General features: G+C 39.0%; 1 protein-coding gene across 1 annotated transcript in view; it reads left to right on the forward strand.

Annotated features, from left to right (window-relative positions):
• The window catches only part of dchs2 (dachsous cadherin-related 2), a 40,978-nt gene that overhangs the window by 3,656 nt on the left and 24,262 nt on the right, over positions 1 to 13,060 (forward strand). The window contains exons 3-9 of the mRNA XM_061719179.1: positions 3,200 to 3,391; positions 3,493 to 3,724; positions 5,624 to 5,860; positions 10,075 to 11,100; positions 11,184 to 11,371; positions 12,231 to 12,330; positions 12,437 to 12,606. Of these exons, the coding sequence (XP_061575163.1) occupies positions 3,200 to 3,391; positions 3,493 to 3,724; positions 5,624 to 5,860; positions 10,075 to 11,100; positions 11,184 to 11,371; positions 12,231 to 12,330; positions 12,437 to 12,606 (2,145 nt within the window). The remainder of the gene's footprint in view (positions 1 to 3,199; positions 3,392 to 3,492; positions 3,725 to 5,623; positions 5,861 to 10,074; positions 11,101 to 11,183; positions 11,372 to 12,230; positions 12,331 to 12,436; positions 12,607 to 13,060) is intronic.

A 13,060-nucleotide genomic window follows, 5' to 3' on the forward strand; every position in this document is an offset into this window, starting at 1 on the left:
GAGCTTGCACTGTGATAGGTCTCCTCCTTTGACAAAAACAGCTTGTGTCCAATAGGATTTTAGGGAAGAAGAAAAACGAGCAGACCTGAAAGTAACGAGTACTTTTCAGCCTTCCTAGAAATTTACTCGAGTAAAAGTAAAAATATTTGTCTTGGAAATGTATTCAAGTAAGAGTAATAAGTACCAAAGAAATCTAATACTCAAGTAAAGTACAAATCCTCTGGATATGTACTTAAGTACAGTGCTCAAGTAAATTTACTCCGTTACCACTGGTTGGCAACATGTTTTTATTGGATATCTAGCAGAACAAGATGCTGTTAAGTGGTTTTAATACAAACTGCCAAAAAATATATTGCTCATGTCCAGTGGTAGAAACTCAAGGGTGAAACTACACACCACTTAGATGACTGGTTTCTGGGAATAGCTGGGACCAACGCATTCCACAAAAATCTAATATTCTTTCAACTGAAATAGAACTTTGATTTTAACATAAAGAATAAATCATTTCTACTGCAAAGTGTTACTTGGGGGGGAACGCAGTCTGAAGAAAGTGACTCAGATTCAGACAAAACCTCAAGTTTACCACCTTTTTTTTTTAAATGCTCTTACAAGAAAGGTAGAGAAGTTTAAGAAGTCTTCGCTGTGGACGTCCCAGTGCTCCGTGACTCGCTGCGTCACTCAGTCCATTTGCACAAAGGCATCAGTGATAGACACACAACACTTCACTTGAGCTCACAGATGTGATGCCTGGTGCCACTGTCCTGCAGCCTGGCACAAGTGTAAATCCATGACAAAAGAAGTCCTATTTAACAGAGCATTTTCTGTAAACATAAGAGACGCTGTGTAGGGGCTGAAGAGGTGTATTTTTCATCAGAACAAAAGTCCAATAAGAATATAGTGAGAAGTCGATCGAAATAAATGCTATTATGTGACATTCAGAGGGTAAAGTGGTAACAGGATTAAAAACCTCTGCTGAAGTCATGTTATGTTTATAGAAATGTTTTTATTGAAATATATTAGACATGAGGCATATTTCCACAGAGACTTGATTGGAGTGATTGCAGTACATGTCTAATCAGACTTTACTCACTTCTGTTAAGCGTCCTGTGATAAGAGTTCATTCACTCTGAGGTGATACCATCTTTATGGCTGGAAAGTGGCGCTCTATCTGTGAAATGTTCCTCTTGTCACAGGCACAGTCGGACATAAAAGGAAAACAATCGGCACCGTCTTAGGCGCGTTTTTCTTTTCACTTTGATGCCTGCTTTCTTTTGTTCTCAGCAGAGATAGCCTCCGCCTGGGATATTTTAAAATTCTTTTATTAGGGTGACCTTCTCTGACAGAGCAAAAGTAGTTCATGATTCACAGAAAACACAAAGAGTGACTCTGAAAGATGACGGTTACCACAGTTTGATATAATGTTTAACAGCATATGCAGTTACAGGATTGTTTTATATTCGTACAAGAAACAAACATTGTATTTTGATTGATAAAAATAAAAAATGAGCACAGAGCATAGTAGAAGGAATTAGTGCAATGGCAATAAAATATTTACATATATACAATGGCAAGAAAAAGTAAGTAGCGTTGAAAATAACTGTTTTTCTGCTTAAATTTACAATAAAATGTGATCTACTCTTCATGTAAGACCAACACAATGTGTTCACGCTTATAACACACAAACTATTATACATTCCCACATCATTTTAAACACATCTATTAAACAGTGACAGTGCTGGAACCACTGGTGTTGATAGGTGGCTGAACCTCCCTTTACAGTAGCTCTATTTGAAATCTTTCTGTGGTAAATTTACTTCAATGTTTAGGGTCAGTGTAAAGCCTGTGCCTATAGGCTATACAGCAGGGCAACTGGGTTGGTTTTAGTTAGGACGCGTGCTTTAAACAAATTCAAAGTTCAGACAAAGGATCCAGGTAGGATATGCCAATCCATTTATTCAATATGCAGCAGCACTCAAGATGAACATAAATCCACTGTTTAAACTTATAAACATAAACCTGTGACTGAACGCCACTGTCTGTCTCTCTTGCACGGTCGAAAACTGTCTGTCTTCCCCCTGTCGCACCTGAGTGCAATCACTACCCAGGAAGGTAATATTGGTTTCTATGACAACCACCCACCAAGACTGATTGAATGATTGACAGGTATAACATGAGGTCACCATAAGGGGAATGACAATTCATACTCAGTTTGAGATTCATTTAGTAATAAAACAAAATAAATCAAAGTATTTTATTTAGTTAAATTTGCGAATTCATTATCTCTTCCATAATGGTAAGTGGTCCAGGTCTTGAGGCAGTTAGGTAAGCCCAAAATGTTGATGCTTGCGCCAACATACCCAACTACTCTGGGATGATGGTTTGGCCTTGTGTATTCCTCCTGAACGTCATGAGTACACAAAAATAAATAAAATATATACATACATATATATATATATATATATATATATATATATATATATATATATATATATATATATATATATATATATATATATATATATATATATGGGTCTTTGAAGTCATCTTGCCAGACGCTCACATCAAGGAAGAGTAGTCAGGATTCATCTAATTGTTAGGCGGTCTTGCACCTGGATGACCCCTGCAGCGTGTGGTCTGTACACTGCCATAAAGCTCTCATAGCCATGCTGTCACACTACCTCCACTTGTTAACAGCTTCATGAACTACTCCACGCTTTCTATACTTTTTTTTTTTCAGTTACTTGCTTGCAGTGAACCATTGATATTTACGTTTTAAACTTGGGTTTCCTCTCCTAATATTGTTAGGTCTGTCCATCTTTGAGCTGTGCTCTAGTAATAAGCAGGATATATCTGTTGTGCCGCGTGGTTCATGTCATCCGGTCATTGTATTAATGTACAACATGCCATCCGCTCACTTAATAAGAAACAATACATTTCAAACTGTTTGAAGTTTGAAGATATACCTGTGTGCACTTTTGATAGTAAGTATTAAACTTTTAAATGTACCTGCCGCACAAAAGACAAGATCAAAGAAAAGCAAAGGCAGCATCTCATATACAGTATGTTATAATCATGTTTTCATGAAATAAGCTTAATGTATTAGTGTATTTTTTCCACATTTTACCATTTGAGTTCCCAGATAAGTGCAAAAAAAAAAAGCTGAGCTTTTCTTCCCACCTGTCCCATGTCCTTGTCTTAGGTTGCAGCCACAGACGCAGACACCCCTGAGTTTGCTGCACTGCTCTACTCTCTCTCCGATGGCTTCGACAGACAGGACAAGCATCCTCTCTTCCAAATCCAGCCACACACCGGAAAGCTGTGTGTCTCACAGGATATTGACCGGGACGTGGGACAGACGGTCCACGACATTCTGATCAAAGCTGAAGATCCGGTGAGTGTAGTGTCTATTTTGTCTAATCTCTACACTACGACCAGGTTAAAATTCGGTCTCCTCGCTTAAGTTCCAAATTCAATTGTTCTTTTCGTTTTCAGGGAGGTCTGAGCGCTCAAACGTACGTGCACATCGAGATAGAAGACTTGAATGATAACAGTCCAGTGTTCAGCCCTGAGGAGTACGCTGTGAGCATCAGCAGCCACACGCCGCCTGGCACAGAAATCGTCAACGTGATTGCTAATGATCGAGACTCTGGAAGGTTCGGACAGGTCATCTACAGTATACTTCCTGGAGACATGTCCGTTTTTTTTGCGCTGGATAAACAAACAGGTATGGGAATGAAAAACACTGGTAAAGTTTCTGAAACAGTCCAGAAGAATGTTGTGATTCAGTTTTATTTCTGGTGTTGGATGCTGTTTCAGACTTTGTTGGAATGTCGTCACATGGGGAGTGGTTTCATTTGTTTTCAGGGGTGAACAGGGGGCTAATTTGTGTAAATCCCCATGAAATAATTGTTAGTGTCAGTGCTCAGCAGGGGTAGGGCAGAAAATCCAGAAGCTTTAGATTCCCATGTGGCCGAGGTTAAGAGAAGATTTGCTCACTGCCAAGATTTTAGATTAAATTACATTAGAAATACGTTCACTGAAGAAAAATAAAACAGAGCATTTGATGTTAAGCCTGTTATGTTTTAACATTCCACATTTAGTTCCATAATTTGTGCGTTAATTAATATATGAATATGGAACAATAAAATCATTGAAAACAGAACTATAAAATTCATGAATAATTTCTTCCAAACTTAATACTTTTAGGTGAAAAAAAATCAAACAAGGTATATCCTCTTGATCTAATGTATCAAAAGAAAATAAAACAGATTCTGGTCCTTTAGGAATCACAACCTCAGATAAACATCAATTCAACATATTACAGTCTTATAATATACTTCTCACTAATCAAATACAGCTTATTAACTAATCTTCAGCAAATGGCGCCTCTATAAAAGCTGAGGTTTTTGCAGCTTGCTCGTCTGGAGCATTCAGAGGTGTGTTAATACAATGTTATAAAAGAAAGACATTTAGAGAAGCAAGTTTCTTCAAGATTAGCAGATTTTCAGTTTTTTATTATTAGCCATCATAGTTTCGATCCTTCTTGACTTCTATCAGAAATGATAACACTGACTGATGACAGCGGGCTCTCTCCAGAACTCTAGACTAGAGCGATCTGTAATTTCCAGTTCTTCTTTCCTTTTCTTTTTGGGCGACATCAATGATTAGTACCACCTGAGGTTATGGGGATGTATTACGCCTGGCACACGCGCAGAACGTACGCTCCAGTCGGCAATTGGTGTGTTGGGGATTATTTTTTTGACCAACTCGTGGAGACGAGAACCGACTTTCAGTCCGAGTGCTTTTCTGCCGACGGTCAGCCGTCGGGTTGGTGTGTCCCAGCCCTAAGACTCTAAAAGCCTCAGTTAGCATAGTGAATGTTAATGACGGTATCATAAAAATTGGGCAGCTTCACATCTAGTGAAAGCAGCATCTCACTGTAAAGCATGGTGGTGGAGGAATGGTAATTTAGACGTGCTTTTACAGTTATTAAGTTGACGATCAACCCCTGTGTACTTTACGCACAGAAAACTGCACTAAACTGTTTGGCCTTTTGTTAACCTAATATTGGCGCTATATTAGGTGCTGTCATGTTATTAATCTATGGTTAAAATGACCTAATTTTGAAACCGGGTTTGAAGAAGTTTTCCTGTCGTTATATATAAAACCTCATAATTTTTAATTTATGTGTTACTGATCTAATCTATAACAAATTTGCTTCCAAATATACCATTTGTTTAAAGTCAAATCAAATGATATACCGGTAAATACAAAGTTAGGAAGCACAACATCTGGATCATTGGATTATTGTTTTATTGTTGTTTTTTTAGTGCTATTGTTTTTGTCATATTGACTTCATCAATTATTACATATCTGGTGTTTTCTGAGTTACAGTTCTGATAGATTCTGTATTCTTTATGAGATTATTCATCATTAGTTTTATTTATGGAATCTTATTATTATTAAAAGTAAACAAAAAACAATTTGTTGATGCTCATGTGTACATTTGTGATTGTGTGATTAATTATGAAGAAATGCTAATTTAGCATATATTCTTTTTTATTTATCTATTTAATTCAAACTGTCAGGTTAATGCAAAGCTAACTTGAGCTGTTGTCTGCAGGAACGCTCCTCCTGAACTCGTCTCTGAGCCATCTGGGTGCAGCCAGCGTGAAACTCTTCGTAACAGCGCAGGATGGAGCAGGATTACCCTCAGACAGGCCTGCAGTGGTCACCGTCAATGTTTTACAAAGTGCTCAAGCTCCAGCTGTGTTCCGGAGGTCACGCTACACTCTCTCACTACCTGAAGATGCACCGGTGGGGACATCGGTGGGGACCGTGGAGGCCGTCAACCCAACAGGTAAGTGTACGTCAGCAGAAAGGTAGTATTTCTGTCAACTCTGTTTTATTTCTGCTGATCTTTGACCCTTGACCCTCAGCAGTGTGCATCTGCAGAACCTGCAGCCCATCCTAATTAATGATCATGATCAATATCTGGACCACACAGAACACATTTTCATTAAGTTCATTCATCTTCAAAAGCACCGAATTCCATACACTAGGCGACTTTAAAGAGTTTTATTATAAAACAAAGACAAAAACTGATATTTTTGGATTCCCTTTACAACAATGAACAATGTTTCTGTTTGTTGAAACTGAATTCATGAAATGACACACACATTGTGTTGTACTGCCAAGACGTGGAAAATATTGTCTCCTTGCACCTAATGACTGAGTTTATGAGATCATGGCCCAAGTCAAGGAAGACTCGTGATTTTCTTATATTTTCTTATTGTGGAAATTTGTCTGTGACCTTGAAATCAATAATAAAATCATTAAGTGTAAGGATTCTCCTTAGACAACCGACAACTGATTATAAATTGTATTCCTTATATTTTTGCATTCAAACAAAACCGTGCTGCTTCTTATACAATATATTCACTTTGCAGGCACTTATTGTCATTTTTTAAATCTAAAGCAGTTTACAGCCCTGTTGGCTGTATTACCCAAGAAACTGAATACAAGAGGTTGAGAGTTGAAGCACCGACATTGACTATGTCTCTGGGAACGCTTCAGGATCCCCCCCAGATGAGCTGGACAAAGTGGTTTGGGGATTCCCTGCTTAGGTTACTGCCCTGGTGACCTGACTTCAAATAAGGGGATGAAGATGGATGGATGGATGGATGGATGGATGGATGGATGGATGGATGGATGGATGGATGGATGGATGGATGGATGGATGGATGGATGGATGGTTATCTTTACTTTCTAAGCAACAGCGACCCAATAACTAATGTCAGCCACATATGAAACCATATTAATGCGTTTTTTTTTAGGTCCTTAAATGGCATGTGGACAGAGTTCCAATCACTGCCACCTATTGTTTTGTCTGCAGTGTTACATGGGCTCAAATTTACTACAATTATATTAAGTTAAATTCTTAATATAGTCAAATAATAAAGCAAGAATTGTTGCTTTCACTTTGATATCCTATGCATGTTAGAATATGTTACTTCTCAAACACCTTTTGGCCAAAAATTGCATTACCATTACCCTCTCATATAAGGGTTTACATATAGTATACGCACTGCAAAAGTGGCTCTGATATTTCATAAATCTAGTCAAAATTGTCTTATTTTAAGTGAAAATATCTTTGCCAATGGGGTAAGAAAACATTTCTTGAGCAGAATTTTGAAAACAAGTTAAACAATCTGAAATAGTCTCCAAAGTAGTATAGTGGTATAGTATAGTAGTATAGTTCACTGACAAATGACAAAGTACCAACAAGTAAGGAATGAAAGACAAAACGAAGTGTAATCACTGACAAACACTTGGGGGATATACAGATGCAGATGTGATGACTACAACAAGAGAGGACAGAGGGAGTCACACATCAGGTAAAGTGCTTTAAAAATGAAACAAGAAAAAAAATTAAATGCAAAAACAAAAAGTTGCTTTCATGTTTACACACCAAAAGAAAAAAAGAGCACAAGTCTGAACAAGACTCAGATAAACATGTGATCAAATCCAAGACTATGACAATTCTTAGTTTGAAAGCTGCCTTTTCCAGCTTTGTGGCAGTATGTACATGAGGGGTATGTTGCCACAGACACCCGATTTAAACTTAAGTATTCTGCAAAAGTCAGAGGGTTTTACCTGGTTTTACCTGGTAAGGGTGAATCTGTGCTGCATTAATTCCTTTAATAGCTGCATAACAACTGTACAATTGCTTGTATAGATGTGGTGCAAAGTCAGCATTACGGCAGCATTTGTCCTGACAGATGTTGGTGCCAAAAACATCTGGGCAATCAATGTCACTACTCCACCTCCTAGCAGTGATGAGAAGTAAAGAGCAAGCCTGCAGTTTAATCCTTCTAAAGTAGATAAACACATGACAAGAACTCAAGGGTCAAAGACAGTTGTACAACTTATTTGTTTTTTTTTCTCTTTAGTCGCCACAGTGGATCATATTGGCTTGGCTTTGGTTTTAAACTGGATGCCTTGTCTTGACACAATCCACCCATTTTTGTCCAGCGTTGGGACCAGCACTATTTTGGGGGACAATAAAATTTTCCCCTGGAAAACACAAACATGCTCATTTTCACCTATTCTGTCATTAAAGAGCACATAGTCTTTCTTTTCTTTTCCGTTTTAACCCTATACATATTGTTTATTTTGTTTCAATGCAAGTTTATTTAGTATAATTGTGGGTATCATATACTGTATAGTATATGTACGCCTGAGTAATTTACAAAACCCACAGAATACTCCCTCCTTCTTGTGGATTATTTCCTACTTCACCCAGTTTTTCAGGATTATCCCCTTGTAGTCGTGTTGTTTCAACATCACAACCTTATAAGTGCACTCTGCCACACTAGACAGTCGTTTAAGGCTGTTTAATCAATTAAAAGATTAACACTTCAGCTTTAAGCAGAACGACAGGAGTCTTGGACCATTAAGCTCTTTGCTTGTGCTTTCTAGCTGGTGTTGAAGTGCAACAAATACTTGAAGGGGATTAATGGGATACTCTGTAATTACTTAATGGGGGATGTGTGTGTGTGTCTGTGCTACCCATGAGTTTATTTCTTCTCTGTTTTTTCTTTTACCAAATATTTATTATCTAAAAATAACTCATATTATGGGGAACATGCCTACTTATTTAATGTTGGTACCAATTTACAAGATTTTATATAATAATGTTATATCACTTAGCTTAAACACAGACGAAATGGTTGTTTTTTTCTTAAATTGACTAACTAACATGACATTTAACACCAACAGACTGCCTTTATGTTTATTTTCATGAAACATTCATTGAAGTGTGTGTCTGCTGCTGTTGGTTATTGAGTTTTATTTTCTCACTTAAACTGTAAATATCTTTTATATGATGCTTTCAATTCATTTTATTGTCTCTATTTATTTATTTTTTTTTACTTCAAAGAGTTACACCAACCAAAACATTATACAGCTGTGCAGTTACAATCAAGGCATTCTAGCCTGTGGGTGTGGCAATGCTGGGTATGTGTGGGAGACTTGATTACAGATGAGATACAGCTGGTGAGGCTCAGCTCTGACTGGACACATCTGCCTCTGCAGTCTCCAGTCCTCCAGCTAGACCAAGCGCCAACTTCCCTAATTATGCGTACATGTGGAGACCAAAAGCACTTTTTTGAGCCAGGCTTCAAATGTGTTCGTTTCTCCTTTTAAGGCCAGGTTCACACAGTGCAATATTGGCCGTCTCGGATCAAAGATGCGCAGTCGTAGGAAAAATCGGTCAGCTCAGTAATGGTGGTCATAAATCTCAGTGAGACAGGTGCAAGTATGAAAGATGGAACCATCTTACAACCAAACGCAGGCTGTGACAGTTATAAAGCAGTGCCAGAAGTCCCACGACTTTGTCTAGTAACTAGCCAACTAGCAACTTGAAATGTCGTATTAATGCGACCCAGTGCAATTTCTTAAAAGAAAAAGTAAAACATAAAAGAAACTAACCTTTTATGAGACTGTGAGAAAGAATCAGTTTTGGTGGAGTTGTGGTGACAGAAGTCAGCACTGAAGTTGTCACACATAACTGCAGCCTGGGTCACATCACAGTATACCACATGCTCTTGTCCCAAAGCTGACATCCAAAGTTGATATCTTCTCTTGAATCATGGCCGGGAACACATTCTACTTTGCTACTACTACTTTAGCACTGTGTAATGCTGATGATGCAGCCTACATCTCGGCACATCAAGTCATATTTACGTAGCCTGAATTAAGGCCGTAGCCTGTGACACAATGGGGCATCATTGTACAGTCTGTACTCACCGTTCTTGACATCTTACCCAAGTAGATCCAAGTTGTAAAGCCTTGATCTTATAAGAGTGTTAACCCAGCCCAAGTTGAACTTTCTAACATCACTTTACATTTATTGTTGGGAGAACTGTTGTCCATTATTTTCTACAAGGGGCAATGAATCTTTCAGATATCTCCAAACTTCCCTAAGTAAAGCCAAAAACATCAGCCTTCAAACATCCATTAAAAGTTATTTTGTATCTGAAGAAAAATCTAAGGCACACTTTGTCTTCACAGACTCAACGGAACCCGTTTCCTATCGAATCTCTTCTGGAGACCCTCAAAGTTTGTTCTCTGTTCATCCGAAGACCGGACTCATCAGCAACATCAAACCTCTGGACCATGAGTCTCAGCCGTACGTCCTGCTGGTTCTCCAGTCCTACACTGACACCTCCCCGATTTACAGTACCACCCAAGTTAACATCACCATAGCTGATGTAAATGACAATGCCCCCATCTTCCCCAAAAGTAGCGAAAGCATCACAGTGCCGCAGAGTACTCGACCTGGAACTGTGTTGTTCATTGCTCATGCGCATGACTACGACAGTGAGGCCAATGGGCGGGTCCAGTATTACCTGAGAAGTAGGAATGGAGTGTTTGCAGTTGACCACAACTTGGGAACTCTTACACTAAATCAGAGTTTACAGTCGGACCATCAGCCGAGGTACAGCCTGGAAATTGTAGCTGAAGATGAAGGAAAGCCTTCTTTGAACTCCACGCTGACCCTCTCAGTTAACATTGACCAGACGGCTGCAGAAGACAGCTTGGCCTTTGAGACACTGGTCTACCAGGTAGAGATAGGTGAGGGCTTCCGTAAAGACTCCCGAGTCATCCAGGTGAGTGCGCACCAAACCCGGAGAGTTCACACATCAAACCCAGACCTCACTTACTCTTTAGAAACAGAAGTTGGGTACCCTCCTGCTCCTTTCCGCATTCACCCAAAGACCGGCTGGTTGTACCTCTCCCACAATCTCGACTACGAGACTGAGTCCAAGTATCGTTTTCAAGTGTTTGCCACATCCAGAGATGCCTCACTGGCAAACATCACAGCATCAGCCACGGTGGTTGTGCTGGTGCTGGACATCAATGACAACGCCCCGGTGTTCAGCAGTGAGATTTACTACTTCACTGTGGCAGAGGGGTCATCACTGCAAGGCCTTGTTGGAACAGTCAAAGCCTTGGATAAGGATTCTGGGAAAAACAGTCAGCTATCATACATCCTGCTTTCAGATGGGAAATTCTTCCGCATCAACCCTAGAACAGGTAAACCGTAAGCACTGAGAACACAACCCGTAATTTACCGTGCATCTGCTTCACCTTGCTCTCTCTTCTCACTGCCGTCCCAGGCGAAATCTTCAACTGGGTGGCATTGGACCGGGAGCAACAAGGTCAGCACAGTTTGAAGGTGATGGTGACAGACCAAGGTCACCCTCGTCTCAATGCCACCGCCACTGTTCACATCCTGATCTCTGACATCAATGACAACGCTCCCCAGTTTTCACACCTGCCTGCCAGCAAAGAGCTTATTGTGCAAGTGAGTCTCTTCTTCATGTCCAGTTGTTGAACATTTAAGATGACACACTAAAACTATGACGCTCCTCCCACATTTGCTATATTTCTATTAGTGAAATTAGTGGAAAGTAACCAAACCTAATAACGTGATAATGCAGTAATTTTGTCATTTTTGGGGGGAATATTATTAATTAATATATATTTCCGCTACTTTATACTTCAATAAGTTCAAGATGATTCAAAAACACTGCAATCAGTAATATAGCTGCAGACTCTCAAACATTAAAGCAGTGCTTTCAACCCGTGTTGTCTTCTTACAAAAGAGCGTGCACCTGAACTTCATACATGATTTCAGTCCTCAGATATTAAAATAATGCAATAACTTACCAGAATTATAAGTTTATGTCAACAAAACAAATTCTTCAATTTACGTTTACATCCAGGAGCTATTAATGTTATACTTGAAGGTAGGATAAGCAATTCTATACAATCGCTAAGCTAAAACTCGTTTTTCACATTTGGTGAATATCTTCTTACCATTGGCTAGATGTCCACTTTGTATGAAACTGTAAAACATTTTTTTTAAAGCTGTTTTCATGTGCACACAGCCTTGTAAACTTCTAACCAAATATCAACATATGTGACATAATTCAGAAATCCCTCACCCTACCTGTTAATGCTAATATACTGTAGTTTTAGTCTTTCTAGTTTTGGTCTATGGGAATTTCACATTATTAAATTATCTGAATACTTCCTCCACACTGACAAGAGGTGTGCACTAATCTGAGGAAATGTCAGGTAACATGCTTATCTAGATCTAATGACGCTGGACGTGCACTACATATTGTACTGTATGTACTCAACATATTCTCTTAATGCAGATATGGGCTGGTGCACCTACAGGATCCTTGGTGACAAACATGTTTGCCAAAGATTTGGATGCTGGAGAGAATGCAACAGTTAGTCATTCGCTGGTGACAGGTGAGCTATTGAAGTGTGTTATGTTGTGTTAAGAAAATGAGTATGAAGTTAAGCACCACATGCGGATGAGCTCCAGAGTGATATCACCTTGTGCTTTGTCTCTCAGTTGGTTTAGACGAAGATGATGTTGAACACTTTGAGATTGACGGTAAAACAGGAGACATCAAAACAACACAACTTTTCACCCAAAACGCTGAGCCATACTACACTTTGAAAATAACGGCCAGGGACAGCGGCGCCACGCCTCAGGAGGATACTGCAGTGGTTCATGTACAGGTACTGTTGTGGAAAAACCCATCAATAGCTCTTTAATGTGTTCTTTCCAACTAAGTGAATAACTGGACTGAAACTGAGTGTCTAGGTTACCAAGAATAAGACTTTAGAAATGATCCAGATTTCAGTAGATTTAATTAAACAATTGCATGCAAAAGGGTCAGAACATACATAGGGTGTCTCGATGCAGAATGACAACGTAACAAAGGAAGCATACTGATTTTATAGGCGCAAAGGATGATTCATTCATACTATTCTAGTAGACAAAAACATGTTTAAGGTCAGTGTTAATCTTTTTATAGCAGACTCCCAGTCTGTACATCTGGCTGTTATTTTGCTGCTCTCATCAGCTTGGGTTTAAACAAGTAGCCAAGGCTGAATTTTCTATCACAGGTACAGTGTGTGCTTTCATGGTAATTATATCATTTAAGATTTAAAAATTAAGGTTCTAGAATAA

Source organism: Cololabis saira, chromosome 1, assembly GCF_033807715.1.
Source record: "Cololabis saira isolate AMF1-May2022 chromosome 1, fColSai1.1, whole genome shotgun sequence".
NCBI classification, from domain to species: Eukaryota; Metazoa; Chordata; class Actinopteri; order Beloniformes; family Belonidae; genus Cololabis; species Cololabis saira.